Source organism: Corythoichthys intestinalis, chromosome 1 (genome assembly GCF_030265065.1).
Source record: "Corythoichthys intestinalis isolate RoL2023-P3 chromosome 1, ASM3026506v1, whole genome shotgun sequence".
Classification (NCBI taxonomy): domain Eukaryota; kingdom Metazoa; phylum Chordata; class Actinopteri; order Syngnathiformes; family Syngnathidae; genus Corythoichthys; species Corythoichthys intestinalis.
In genome coordinates, this window is record NC_080395.1 from 39675812 (window position 1) to 39690692 (window position 14881).

General features: G+C 41.0%; 1 protein-coding gene across 4 annotated transcripts in view; it reads left to right on the top strand.

Moving 5' to 3' along the window:
* Positions 1-14881, top strand: part of kiaa1549lb (KIAA1549-like b) — a 119181-nt gene that overhangs the window by 46098 nt on the left and 58202 nt on the right. Inside the window, exon 1 of one of the 4 annotated variants that reach the window (XM_057833995.1) lies at positions 8193-8541. The exons of 2 other annotated variants lie outside the window; for them this stretch is intronic. In XM_057833995.1, the coding sequence (XP_057689978.1) occupies positions 8457-8541 (85 nt within the window). In that variant the 5' untranslated portion in view covers positions 8193-8456. Of the gene's footprint in view, positions 1-8192; positions 8542-9439; positions 10065-14881 lie in introns of those variants that run through there. One more of the 4 variants, XM_057834002.1, reaches the window with a different exon arrangement.

Here is a 14881-nt window from a genome sequence, read left to right on the forward strand (position 1 = left end):
TCTTCCTCCCATATTATTCAGGTTAGATTATGGCTCTTAGGCTACCATAAAATGTATCAAAATTACTTTATTTTTAATCAATTAATTAATAAGTTGGTTCACTGACTATTGTTAATGATGAATAGTACAAGTGGTTGAGAAAATGGATAATGGGCAATCTGACACATGACTGCCGGAGTAGATTGTTACTCTTTACTTAGCCACAGTTTGAAGTCTCATTGACTTTACAGACAAATCTACGTCTGCAATTCAACATTAACCAATACTACCAAAAATTCTATGAGTGCACACCAAGTTTCTTCATTCAGATGGTATGCTCCATCCTAAAGGATATCCGTACTTTAAATGAATGATGCGTTTCTTTTGGAGGCACCCTAACCGAATGACATCTGTCACTGAGAAAGACGAAAATCTCTTTAAAGAGAAGATAAACATCCCTTTTATCGACCACATGTCCACATCTCTGCACGGCTGCAGTAGTTAAGTGTTTCCCGGGCTGAGCTCCAGACAGCTGATACATGTCGCTAAAGAAAATAGAAAGTGCTGCATTGTGTCACCTCAGCAGTGACCATCACTGGATGTCAGGACCTTTCCAACATCCCACTGACACAGAGTCACACAAAAAGAAGAGCTTGCTTGCATTACCAACCAGTGTGCGCGTGTATGTGTTTTCTATGAAAAGCGTCCAAACCTGAGGGCTGCCTCTGGCACCTCATCACAAGCAGACGATCCTGGTTCTGAAATGTGTTTCTCTGCTCCCAGGGTTCTCTGCGCCTCTCTTTGGAAATGTACTCTCTTGTTTACCATTTTCTGCACTCAAGAGCACAAAAACAGCTGAGAGCAAAAGGAAAAGTAGTATACAATGGAGCATGCAGTGATATGTTAGACTGTTGGTTACTCAAACAGAGTTCTTTCTGCTCAGGGGATGAATATAAAACATTTGTTTGAACTTGTGAGAGAAAGTTTTAAATGGGAAAAAAATGAAGTGTTGGAAGAAAACATTTTGAAACACATAATAAAGTATTTTTGTTCTTGTAGTATACACCTGCAATCTCCTGTGACTGAGATAAAGTTCCGTAATTAATAATATTAGCAATTTCTTTTAAGTTGATTTAGTACAGTCGACAAAACTGTCAAGACAACCAAAATATAACTTTCTGTATTATTGTTCAATTTATTCTTCTGTGGCTGTCCAAAATTTTGCTGAAACACAATCGCCTTTGCTGTGCCTGCATCAGTGTGCAGATGTACTGAAAGTGTCACAAATGCTAGTTTGATTTAACTAAATTATACAATTAGACTATACTGTTTGATTAGTAAGGCGAGGTTCAAACCATAGGTCTTGATGCACAATTTTTCATACCTGTTTTTTTGGCGTGCATGTTCAGACTGCATTTTTTCCTTTGTGCCCGTTCATGTATTACGCATGCGCACTACACATGCAAAACAAACTGACCTGCATGCACAGAAGCTTCAAAACAAATGACTACACATGCTGACTCTACGTTAGTCTAGGGTGATCATGTTTTGGTTTCCTAACAAAGGGCACAAATATCATACATAAATAATCCCCGTTTAAGGCCGAGTTAGACCTGCGCCGTCAAGGAAGACCTGATTTACGACCCTGCGCCGTACCTTGACGCGGTCCTATTGATTTTTCAAACCCTAGCGTCACGTTAACGCATATGACGAGGCGGAAATAGACTGTGATTGGTTCGCTCAGACTATTTTTTCCGGTACAGTGCGAAATCACCGCCATTGTAAAACATTATTTTTCTACACGCAAAAATGGACCAAGCCCATAAAGTTTGCCAAATGGCAAGGTCAGCGATTGAATAAAAAAAATGGAAGAACTACCGAGACGTGTGTGTTCGGAATCGAGTGGCCACACGAAGCGGTGATCCAGTTGGCCAAAAACTGCCAGCTTTTTATCACTTTATGTCGTATTTTTGATTGGTGCACTTCAATATTTATTGTGTACATATGTTTGCTGTGAGTCTGCGACTTATTTACATGTCACACTTCAAGTATATGAAGAATAAAGCACAGGTTTGGTGTTAAAAGAGTTGTTTTGATCTTTAATTTTCAATAACAGACAATTCACACACGATACATCATCACTGATTGAGAGTGCCTCGGTGCTTTTTATGATAACGTTAACATCAAGGCTTCCAACGCAGTTTGGGAAGTTCCATAGACGCCAGAAATCTGCTATGGCTTCCCACTGACTGGTTGTAGGACACGGCAAACAAATCGGGCAGGAGCGCTTTGCAGACCTTGGACGCAGTGCTCGACGCCAGTTTGAAACTTGCTGCCCTAAGCAAAATAATGTCAAGGGGCCCATATTTTTTAGCCTGGTACACCAGACTCAATGCTGTTCCAGCTATTGAGTCTGGCCACCATTCCCACGGAAACAATTTCCAGGGCGGAGCAAGCCACAGCAAACAGACAGCGGAGTGGACCAATCAGCGACGGGCAGACGTGACGTTAGTAAAATGGCGACCGCAGGACGATGGACTTGCGCGCGGAAGTAAACATACGAAGAGAGCGGAGTTTATTCGACATGGCTAGCATGAGACAGACTGTTGTCAATGACTCGTGTCGATGTGTTTTTGGTCATTTAAAACTGATTTTACCGTGGATTGGAACATATTCTCGGCTCTGCCGTTCACCATCTGTGCTGCTGAAGAGACGACTTTCGACGCGCAAGAGTGACGTTGCTCGTTAAAAACACGTCACGCAAATAAACGAATCTGATTTGTCGATTGATTTTGTACCTGCTCGAAAAGGCCGTTAATGGGATGGTTTCCAGACTATACTATCAGTGTTTGAAAAATACAGGGAGAATAGTCTGGAAGAGCCAGGCTACATATTTTTGGCCCACCATTTCGTCACAGTGTACTGTGGAAAAAACCCATACATGCAATCCAACCCATAAATCCATATTTTGTACATTAATCAGATTTTGTTGCATTTCCAAACTAATGAAGTAGATTCACCGTAGGGTGATACATGGCATACTACCAGTATTGTCTGTAACGCGTTACTGTAATCTGATTACTTTCGTCAGTAACGAGTAATCTAACGCGTTCATTTTTCCAAGCCAGTAATCCGATTAAAGTTAGTTTCCCTAGTGCCTGTGCGTTACTATTTTGTTTTTGCCTCATAATGTACGTATGTAGAATGAAGCATATTGCAGTCATGTATGAAGAGCATTTTGAATAGAAAATGCTAAAATAGATAATTAATTATGATCTGTCAATATACTTGACACAATTATAGAGAATGCGTGCTTCATCTTACATTTATGTATTTATTGTAAAAGTGTTTGTATGAGTGAGACAAGCAGCCATCATTCATTTTTTAAAATTGAGAACAGTATAATTAGAGCATACCTGTTAAGTTGTAGAAATTGCAAATAGGGAGATTTCTGTTTGCCAACCCCGATGGCGCGCGCGCGCGACAATCGCTAAGACAAATTGCAACCATTTTTTTTCAAGTTCATTTTGGTCACAACACTTGTGTAAAAATTAACTACACTGTCAAATAACCTCTTTTTGGTGGCATCAGAGATAGTCTTCAACTTGCTTCATGTATTGTCTGGCATCATGTGATACTGCTATGTTGCCTGTGTCATGCCAGTTCTCCTTGTTCCTGTAATCAACATCTAGGATATCCTCAGCTTTCCTGATCACATCCATTTGCACAAATTTGGACATCAGCTTCCTCAGCAGCCTCTTCATCTCATCAACCATCACTCCAATTAGGGTTTCGTCAGACTAAATCAGCAAGATTAAAAACATTAATTACATCATTTAGAAAATTAATCATATTTGTTTTTAAAAGTACCTTTGTCATGGCAGTTTTTTTAATTGAATTGTAACCTAGAATTGAAACTTTATATTTTTTGTTTCAGCACAGTAATAATTAGAGGTGTGCAAAATTTCCGATTCTTAGATTATTCGCGATTCGGCCGTGGAAGATTGGAAAACGATTCACAAACATCCAAATTCCGATTATTGAAATATGCCAAGTAAAGCGGAAGTACAACACACTCAGCGCGCCGCGCGGTCAATGAGCAGCGGAGCGAGAGTAGCTAAACATCATGCTTCTCATTACCCGGCCCCTCGGGTAATGCCAATGCTCAACTCACGGCTCTAGCTCAACTCATGCCACGAGATAAAAAAACACAACAACATACCTGAAGCTGCTACAAAAGTACGTCATCCACATAATGTTACGGTAGATATCATTTATATAAGACTAGATGCACTACGGTAGCGGTAGCGTTTGCAGCACATCTACAAAAAGCTAGATGCAGACGTAGTAAACGGCCGCCATCTTAAAGCAGTACACTTCTCTGCAAGGCTGTTGTAGCGAACATTCCAAGCAAACCTAATTAACTTTTTATCTAAAATACTCCTAAATCAGTAAAATATTGACTTGAATCTATCTTTAAAATAGTTTTAAAACTTTCACATGTCGAAAGTTGACAAAAGGGAAATTATGGATTAACGGGAGCAATTTTAACGGTTGATTCACAACATTAAATTAATTGAATGTAGTTTAAAGCTGCTGATACAGAATGGGGACTGGAGTTTTTTATTTACTGTTATTTTTGTATATTTGTTTACTGCTATATGTTAACTTGATACTGAAATAGTAGTTTGGTTTAGCCTGAGAGTATTTTTGAACAATTTTGGAACAAATGTACAAAATATTTAAAAAAAAAAAGAAAAAAAAAAGGGGGGGGGGGTGCATCAATAATTGTTTTAGAATCGAATCGGACCATCTGAATCGTAATCGTAATCGAATCGTTAGGTGCCCAAAGATTCCCAGCTCTAGTAATAATGATATAATGTAATAAAGTGTATAGTATACACTTTAGCTTTAGCATAATAGCGAATCTAAATGATTAAACTTCAAGTAAGTAACGATATGCTTTCTCACTTAAATTCATATATTGTGGGGGTAGGACCGCAGTGGTTTAATATTCCATGATGTTTAATCCACGAAAACACAGAGTAAAGCAGCGACTTCTTCCTCATCGTTCTCCCATCATTAGCTCTAATGCTATTAGCATTAGGCTAGTTAGCTATCGCTGGCAGGTAAGACTTACGGCAATTACGTTGACGAACGTCGTTTTTCCCGAATACTGGAGGCCGACCAGGGTAAGCTCCATCTCTTCCTTCCAAAATAAAGACTTGAACCAGTCTAAAAGCCGGTTTATTAGTGCCAGCATCTTGGGAAGTCAGTGGTGCTTTGCCTCTTCCCTCCCTGTCAGATGATTGGTTGGGCTTTTCCAGCTCTGAAGGGGAGTGAGGGCGGGGAAGTCGGAGACGGCCAGGCTATTCGTTGTTGGTCACTTTCCGAATCGGGCCGAATGCTATCGTTACGAAACGGTGACAAACAAAAACGTAAAAAAAAAAAAAAAAAAATGACATTTTTGGAAAATCAGGAGATTTGGCTTTCTAATCGTGAGGCGTGAGCATTGGGGTCAAAATCGGGAGTCTCCCGACCAAATCGTGAAACTTAACAGGTCTGTTAGAGATCTCAAGTGAAATTCGAACCAGCGTTGTCATGTGTGATAGACAGGGTTGCCACCTTTCAGAAATAGAAATAAGGGACACCCCCCCTCGCGCCCAAAGCCTTACGGCCGAAAAAAGGGGCATCTACAAAACTCCTAAAATGCATAGAAATGTATGTATTTTTAGATGAGAAAACTGTATTGTGCACTTTGTGGGCATGGCAGTTACCTTGCAGCAGATTGTTTTTTTTTTCTGCAGGTTAGTGAAAACGAAGTTGTGAATATCGTAATTAACATTTGTGTTGTCGGCACTGAATCCGGTCACGTGATGCATTGACAACCCAAATTTCTTAAGGGAATGTTCCAAGATAGCTACAATTCCAGCAGCTGACTCGTCTGCAATCTCTATGAAGTCCAGCATTTTGTTGGTGAGCCAGACTCTAGATTGAAGTACTGGACAGCAAGGGGAACGTCTTCCTGCTCAATTTATTCGAGGCATCGGTCTGGTCTGTATGGAGAATGGGATGGGTGACGTTAAGATCTTAAGCACATCACCCACTGCCTTTGGACCCAGGACTTGTTTCAACAGTGCCTCTTGCTTGTTCTCCCCAAAGTCATTTTCTTCACCATTTTGGAATCACATAAAAATCTTCTGATTGAGCCTGTGTCCACATTCAGCACTATTGTAGCTCTGGCTGGCTACATTTTACTGTGTGGTATACCTGCGTCACCTCAGCTGCAGTAATTTAGAGGGTAGGAGTGGGATGATCAATCAATAGATAGCATATATTTGCAGTAGAACTATTTATTCAGTATTTATTTGCTGTTAATCTATTAGGAATAATTCCAAATGAGTAGCATTAGTTAGCGTAACAAAATAACATGTTCTTTATGGGTACATAAATTCATTCCATATTGAGTGACAATAAATGCATGTTTCAAAAAAAAAAAAAAGATCAACATTCCTAAAAATAATCAACCATACTAGCAACTGAAATAGCCTAGCTATGCTCCTATCAATGCAAGATGTATGAAGGTAAATATAAATATAGCCTATATGTTATACATATACAAGAGCATAATAACATACCAAATCAAGCTCGGGGGATGTTTCAGGTACAAAGAATTGTGACGAAGGCTCTTCTGGGATCTTATATTCCGTTTGTGGAGGTCTAGTGCAGCAGCATGCTGTTTTACACTTCCGTGAGACACTGCAAAAACTCTCCTGCCTGCCTTGCAGTTCGCGTTATAATCATCATCGGTGACTCTATCGAGCCACTTCAGTTCAGTCTATTTTTTGGAGACGTTTCCTCTTTTGAGGATGACGTGGGGTGTCCTGAACTTCTAATGTTGAAGAGACATGTTAGTTTTGAAAACGCGCGGGGCGGTGCACTGAGCAGAGAGAGCGAGGTAACTAGGCAACGACCCCGGAAGTGGAGCGCAGCGCAGGGCAGATAGCAGCGGGCAGGCAGATAACTATCTTGCAGTCTTCAATATCTCCTGCCCTTTTTGTTCATTATTGTTGGCTCAGTGGTCACTCATGAGCGCAGGTGTGTGTTTGTGTGTGACAGACGTGCATGGGCAGGGCGCACCGGAGGAGCTGCGGGTCGCGCGGGGTCGACCCATGGGACAATTGTGAAATACGGAATAAACTGCGTTCCGTATTGGTTCAATACAGAACACAACTTTTAAATCCCAATTACGGAACGGTTCCGTATTTCAAGGGACGGGTGGCAAGCCTAGTGATAGACGAGCTCCATAACCATTAAGCTACACCCGCTAACAGTACGGTAGCTTTAAGGTCCTAACACTTCTGAACAGGTCCGAACAAATAACAAAAGGTCCGAACGGTGACATAACAAAAGCAAAAAGGGGGATAGTGGACTGCCTGTGAGGGGGAAAGAGGGAAGAAGAAAAGGAGAGAAAAGGAGGAAATTCTACACTATTTGCAATTTTTCTTACTTTATCATCTCACTAGGTGTTTTGCCACTTTAATCGCCATGTTTCCTGTTTTAGTTTTAACGATAGTTACCAAAAATAATAGTGAGGAGCATAAAAACAAAAACACAACAGAGCATGAGGTAAATATAATGTGTTGGTCGCTCCATATTTGGAAATTAAACTTTCTCGATTTCTCTTTTCATTTGCGTGACCGCAAGCGTGTCACGTAGGCTGGTAGCGGCAATATTGTATATGTGATCAAGATCATGCTAGAGAAAGTCCGTGCGCCCACGAACCCAAATCCACTAAAGGAAAATGTTTAACAGTGTCCTAAATCAAAATGCAAGCACGAGCCATGACTTTGATCCCATGGAAATATGAAGGACGACGCGGAAGTTCTCCCTCGCAACGGCGGGGTAGAGACGAGGCAGTGAAAACAGAATGCTATAGTCTGTCACTCACTCACTCACTCACTCACTCACTCACTCACTCACTCACTCACTCACTCACTCACTCACTCACTCACTCACTCACTCACTCACTCACTCACTCACTCACTCACTCACTCACATCTACGACAAGCGGCCAATGAGGAGCCTGTGTGCAAGAGGGGGAGGGACCAAGCAATGTCACTTCCCGTTCAGTTATATTGCTAAGAGGTCTTTGAAGATTCGTTCGTCAACGTCACTAACCGAACGATTCATTTGGGTGAGTGGGGGTGGGGGGATGAGGTGGGCGAACGATTCGGTGAACGATTTGTTTGAACGAGTCTTTTTACTGAACCAACTGGAATGGATTCGTTTCCTCAAGTGAACGACATATCCTGTCACTAGCCAACTTCATAGAACGAATCAGTACAGAAGGTGATTCGTTCGGTCTCGTTCACCCAAACAATTCGTTCAATTAGAACGAATCGTTCACGACCGATACAACACTATGCAAACATGAAAGAGGAGATTTTCAAATTCGCTTCAGCACCGGTTCACGCATGACAAATTTCCACTGGGAGAAATCTTGTTGTTCAGACATGCTACTTCTACTTTGGCTGGTTTTGATGGGTGACCCATCAAGAGGTAAGTTTTATTTTGACTTTTTAAAAGTTTTTTCATATTTTCTGTTCCTGAATGAAATAGACCGTTTGAATGTGTGTGGACGCTATAGCTTAACAAACCATATACATAACAATTCACTATGGAAAATTACAACTTACAACATTCTGATGACATCGGATTTGACATGTGATACTTTAGTAATGTTATTTAAAGACAGCATATTAAGCATACATTGCAAGGAGGTGTGTTTTCAATGTTTTCTTAAAAATGGAGATGGGAGTTTGAAGGGTTTCGTCCAGTTCATTTCAGATCTGTGGTCCTCTGCAAACAATGCCAAAGCTTGTAGACTTAAGCCTTGTTTTTCCCCTGGGATGTGATGGTTTTCTTCTTCTGCATAGTAGAAATAAATTGAGATGAGATTGCTTAGTCATCTTTAGAACAAAGCCAATATTATATTATTTGATGTTCCCAGAGACAAAGCTTCAAAGAAGCTTGGTATCCTTGAAGACCAGCCGGTGTTCTGCCAAAATCTGTAGGGATGGAAAAACCGAGACTTTCCGAAACAATGAACCACTTTTGAGGCAATTGCCCTAAATTGAATCACTGTTTCGAGGCGTTTGACACACTGCAAGAGCTCCATCTACTGGATAAACAGTGCATGTTTCTTTTTAAAACTAAAGTTGTCAAATTGCCTCAGCATGACATATCTTCAATAGAATTAAGTGGATGTCGTCTATTTCAACTGTGAGATCGTGTCGTCATTAAGTGTGATTTACACAATTAAAGTTGACCTTTTTAAGCCCGTGTCATTGCTTTGTCTGTGAAGACGTGTTCAAAGCAGTATTTGTAATATACGACAGTGCTAGTCTTGTAAGTGGCTCGTCCTAGATGTCGGGGAATAACTCTGTATTGTTAGTTTTTTGTAAAGATCACAGTACAGTAAGCACAGTGCTTAGGAACATGGATATTACTATATTACATGGATATACTATAAAGATTTCCAAAATTATAAAATGGAAATAATTGAGCCGAATAAAAGTAAGGAAAGGGTATGAAATATTTTATTTTTTACTTAAGTCTAATTTCTGGGGGGGTTGTCGTATTTGTTTCTATTCTAAATAAACGTATGCCACTATCGAGTGTATAACAATCAGTGTCGTCAGTAACGCATTAGTTAATAACGAGTTACTGTAATCTGATTACTTTTTTCAGTAACGAGTAATCTAACAGGTTCATTTTTCTACAGCAGTAATCTGATTAAAGTTAGTTTCCTTCGTGTCTCTGCGTTACTATTTTTTCATTGCCTCATAACGTATGTAAAATGAAGATTAGTGTAGTCATGTACGAAGAGCATTTTGAATAGAAAATGCTAAAGTAAAAGGTTCCCAGTACGTGTTTCCATGACAACCTCTTAGCTATTTCCTGTTTTGGTCTCATGTCACATTTGTTGTGGAACTGAGGGCGTGGGCCAGGCGGGTGGACATTGGAGCCGAGTGTTGACACTTTGCGAGGGAATGTTGATCTGTGGATATCCATGAAAGAAGGTGAGTATTTTTCCTTCATTCTAGAGGGTATCAGCAAAAGGTTGGACTTCCTACATGCGCGGCCGTTTCGTAGCTTTGCTGTAGCAATGACGGGCAGTTATCGCTCCAAGTTGGCAAACTTTGTTTACATATTATGCGTGTTGCACATTTATGCCGTGAGGTGATGTGTTCGTTTAGCATCTGTGCGATGTGTTGTAAGTCAGATTGAGTGTAAATTGCTTAGTTGCCGCCAAGTTTTGTGGCCAAATTGACCGCGTGTGTGTTGAGAGGAGTACTTCCGGGTTGTGGATGCGCATCCGCGCTCGCCACCACCTTTGCAATTTTGTGCAGTCAGTTTGCATTGTTTTACATGGGCACTGATATGCTGTTAACCATAACCTGAAATTCAGAAGTTTTGACATTAGGTTTAATCTTAGAGTTAGCGGGGTTTAATTGGTTGGTGGAGTTGATTTCAACAAATTCCAAGCAGTTTGTCAGATATTTATTAGTTTCAGGGCTCCGGAGTGGCTAAACTAGCGCAAAATTCGGATATTCCCCTTTAAATTCAATCATTGGAAAGTCAATTACATGTGATGACATTTTTCTGTTGTCATTCTTATGTTGAGGCGGCAAAATGAGAAAAATGGGTAAAAAGTAACTGACAGATTACGTTTAAAGTAACTTAGTTACTTTGATAATGAAGTAATCAGTAAAGTAACTAGATTACTTTTTTGAGGCGTAATCAGTAATCAGTAATTGCATTACTTTTCCAAGTAATCTGTGACAACACTGATAAAAATGTGAATGAATTGAATGAAATTTAAGTGATAATGATATTCACACTCCTGACTTGAAAATGAGCAAATGTTTGTAGCACTCGCGAAAATCTCTTCTCTCAAAAAATGGCCGAAAAACTGCGTTATTCTGCCACTTTTTATTGCGTTCCCACCGATAAAGCGGGCGGCCGGGCAGGCGGGCTCCCATCGAGTTTTCATTTTCCTCTGGAAACAGTGTGACTCGCTGACACATCCTGATCTGTGACGTTCGAGGCCTCGTCAGCAGTGGTCACGTGATTTTTGCCTTGCTCGATGCCGTTTTCGGAACACTGCTTTGACACACCTCTACTTCATTTGCTCGAATCAGATTCGAGCAGGAAGGCTCGAGCATCCCATCTCTAACCTTGGGTGTCAAACTCGACTCATGTAGGACGTTTCGCCGATGCAGCAGATTTGTAGAGATGGGATGATCGAGCCTTCAGATTCGAGCAAATGAAGTTGAGGTGTGTCAAAGCAGTGTTCCGAAAACGGTGCCGAGCAAGCCCAAAATCACGTGACCACTGCTGACGAGGCCTCGAACGTCACAGATGTCATCGAGTCACACTGTTTCCACAGGAAAATGAAAACTCGATGGGAGCCCGCCCGCTCAATCGGAGTGCTTACTGTACTGTGATCTTTACAAAAAACTAACAATACAGAGTTACTCCCCGACATCTAGGACGAGCCACTTACAAGACTAGCACTTTCGTGTATTACAAATACTACTTTGATCACGTCTTCACAGACAAAGCAATGACACGGGCTTAAAAAGGTCAACTTTAATTGTGTAAATCACACTTAATGACGATATGATCTCACAGTTGAAATAGACGACATCCACTTAATTCTATTGAAGATATGTAATGCTGAGGCAATTTGACAACTTTAGTTTTAAAAAGAAACATGCACTGTTTATCCAGTAGATGGAGCTCTTGCAGTGTGTCAAACGCCTCGAAACAGTGATTCAGTTTAGGGCAATTATCTCACAAGTGGTTCATTGTTTCGGAAAGCCTCGGTTTTTCCATCCCTACCCAAAGTACGACCGCGCGCTCTATACTTGTTTTGTTTAGATGCATACAAGAATAAAATACTAAAAAAAATGCCTGCAGAAAATACTTCAATGTAGTTATTGTTCAATTCCGTCTTTTCTCTATTCATAAAGCACAGAATTTATTTCCTGAACTCACTTGAGTCAGCTTTTATTCTTTTTCTTTTCCCCGGCCACTCGGACTACAACAACCATAACACACGTCTGTCATTTATTTAAGTCCCTCGGGAAGCATCAAACCAAACTAGGCCTGCAAGCAGGACTGAACGGACCCTCGCAATCTAGCGCAACTCAGACAGTGTGCAGGTCAGGGTGGTGGCAGATCCTCCTCTCTAATCATCTCATTAGAACCTAACATGCTCGAAAGTTGCCTCTTTACATTCACACACCTAAGAGATAAAACCCCCTATTGGAGAGAGTACTACAAAAAAGGAGCTACTACTGAGCTGTGCAGCCAAGCCCTTATTCAAAACCAAAATGAATCTTCTAACTGGGCCAATTCGACCAAGTGTGCCAAATTCTGTGGCTCTATAAGCTGCCTGAGTCTCTGGGAAAAAAAATCCTTTTAATGGCGAACAAAGGGTCGTCACGGCAATAGACAGAGACATGTGGATATGGGCCGTAAAATAAATATTTCAAAAGGTGTTGAAACTACAATGACCAACCTGAAAAGAACTGGACATGTATTGGAAAAACGAGTGACTTTCTATTGCCACTAGTTGGCGCTGTAGAGTTGATGCAAATGACCCCTACAGGACCCTTCAGAGTATGACTCAACAAGCACGAGATGTTTGGCGCAGATATGTTGTTGAAGTTATGACTGTTCAAAACTTGTGGTGAAACGAAATGGCTTCAGTCATTTTCACTTCTCCTGTTGGACTCTTCTGCTTCAACCAAACCTCAGTATTTTTCATCAAGCACCTGAACACATGTCTTATGGCTCCCCTGATGCAGGTTTCAGGTGAATATATTTTTTTTCCTTGGAGGATGAGCCTGTTTAGTAAAAAAAAGACATTTCCTGTTCCCAATAGGGGGCGCTAGGCCTAATGGGTAATGTTTCAATGCACTCATGTTAAGGGTGGGATCCCGCACATACATGCCAGATATGACAAAGATTTAACGTTGTGTCAAGGAGCTATCAGTCTTTTACTGAATTTGTCATTTTGCTGAAAAAATGGCCGACTTAGGTCCACGCCCAGGCCAGACCCGTAAATGAAAACACACCATTTTGAAAATTTTTGATCTCCTATGTCTTCTGAATAGTCTCACCAATTTTGAAGATAATCCAACTGACTCCCTCTGTGACAAGGTCTCAAATGTGCACCCTGTTAATTGATAAAAAATTAACATTCGATCAAAATACCCGATTTCCTGTTGGGTTTGGAATATGGGTTCAAGAGACTTTTTGGAGCGGTTTTGCACAAGGTATCGACTCCCTAAATTACATTGCTCTGCTTTAAAAAAAAACCCTAATAGGAAACGCCTTTTTGAAAAATTCAAGGGGGCGCCACTGAGCCCTTTTGTTACATTTTTTTGTAACGTCGCAAGATTATCGAAATCCATGCAAAGCCGCATGTATGTGCAAAATTTGGTGAGTTTTCGTGCATGTTCAGGCGTCCAAATGTAAACTTTGCTACAAATGGATAAAAATTTCACATTCGATCCAAAATACCCGATTTTCTGTTGGATTTGGAAAATGGGCGACGAAGAGACTTTTTGGAGCAGTTAAACATAAGGTATAGACGCCCCAAATTTCATTGCTCTACGTTGAAAAAAACCCAATAGGAAAGGCCTTTTTTAGAACTCCTTTCTGTCACCACTAGTTGGCACTGTAGAGTTGATGCAAATGACCCCTACAAGACCCTTCAGGGTATGACTCTCAACAAGCACGGGAAGTTTGGCGCAGATATGTTGTATATCTGCTGAGTTATGACTGTTCAAAGTTTTTTGCGAGACAAATTGTTGATGGTCATTTTCACTTTCCTGTTTGGACCCCTCTGCTTCAACGAAACCTCAATATTTCTCATCAGGCACCTGAACACAGGTCTTAAGGCTCCCCTGATGCAGGTTTGAGGTCAACAGATTTTTTTCCCTTAGAGGAGGAGCCTGTCTCGTAAAAAAAGGCATTTCCTGTTCTCACTAGGGGGCGCTAGGCCTAATGGGTAATATTTCAATGCAATCGTGTTAAGGGTGGGATACCGCACATACATGCCAGATATGAAAAAGATTGAACGTTGTTTCAAGGAACTATGAGTCATTTACTGAATTTGTCATTTTGCCGAAAAAATGGCCGACTTTGGCACCACGCCCAGGTCAGACCCGTGAATGAAAACGCACCATTTTAAAAACTTAAGATCTCATATGTCTCCTGAACAGTCAAATGTGCACCCTGTAAATGTGTAAATGGTGTTATACTTATATAGCGCTTTTCCACCTTTCAAGGCGCTCAAAGCGCTTTACACTATCTCGCCATCCACCAACTGGTGACGCAGCACCAGGAGCAACATGGGGTTCAGTATCTTGCTCAAGGACACTTAGATGAGTTCACCTGTAAATCGATAAAAATTTCATATTCGATCCAAAATAACCGATTTCCTGTTGGGTTTGGAATATGGGTGCCAATGCTTTTTTGGAGCGGTTTTGGACAAGGTATAGACTCCCCAAATTTCATTGCTCTACGCTGACAGACCCTAATGTTATCTCCCAAGAGAAGAGAGGCGCAGGGTACTGAGAGAGGCGGGCTGCAGCCAGACTCCTCTCAATGTTATAGGCCAATTTTAAAATTTCAAGGGGCGCCACTGAGCCATTTTGTTACATTTTTCTGCAACGTTGCAAAATTATCAAAATTTACAATTTTCCGCACTCATGCGCAAATTTTGGTGACTTTTCGTGCACGTTCAGGCCTCCAAATTGGCCGTAAAAATCCTTTGCAAAACAATAGGGCCTTCGCACGCTTAGTGCTCGGACCCTAATAA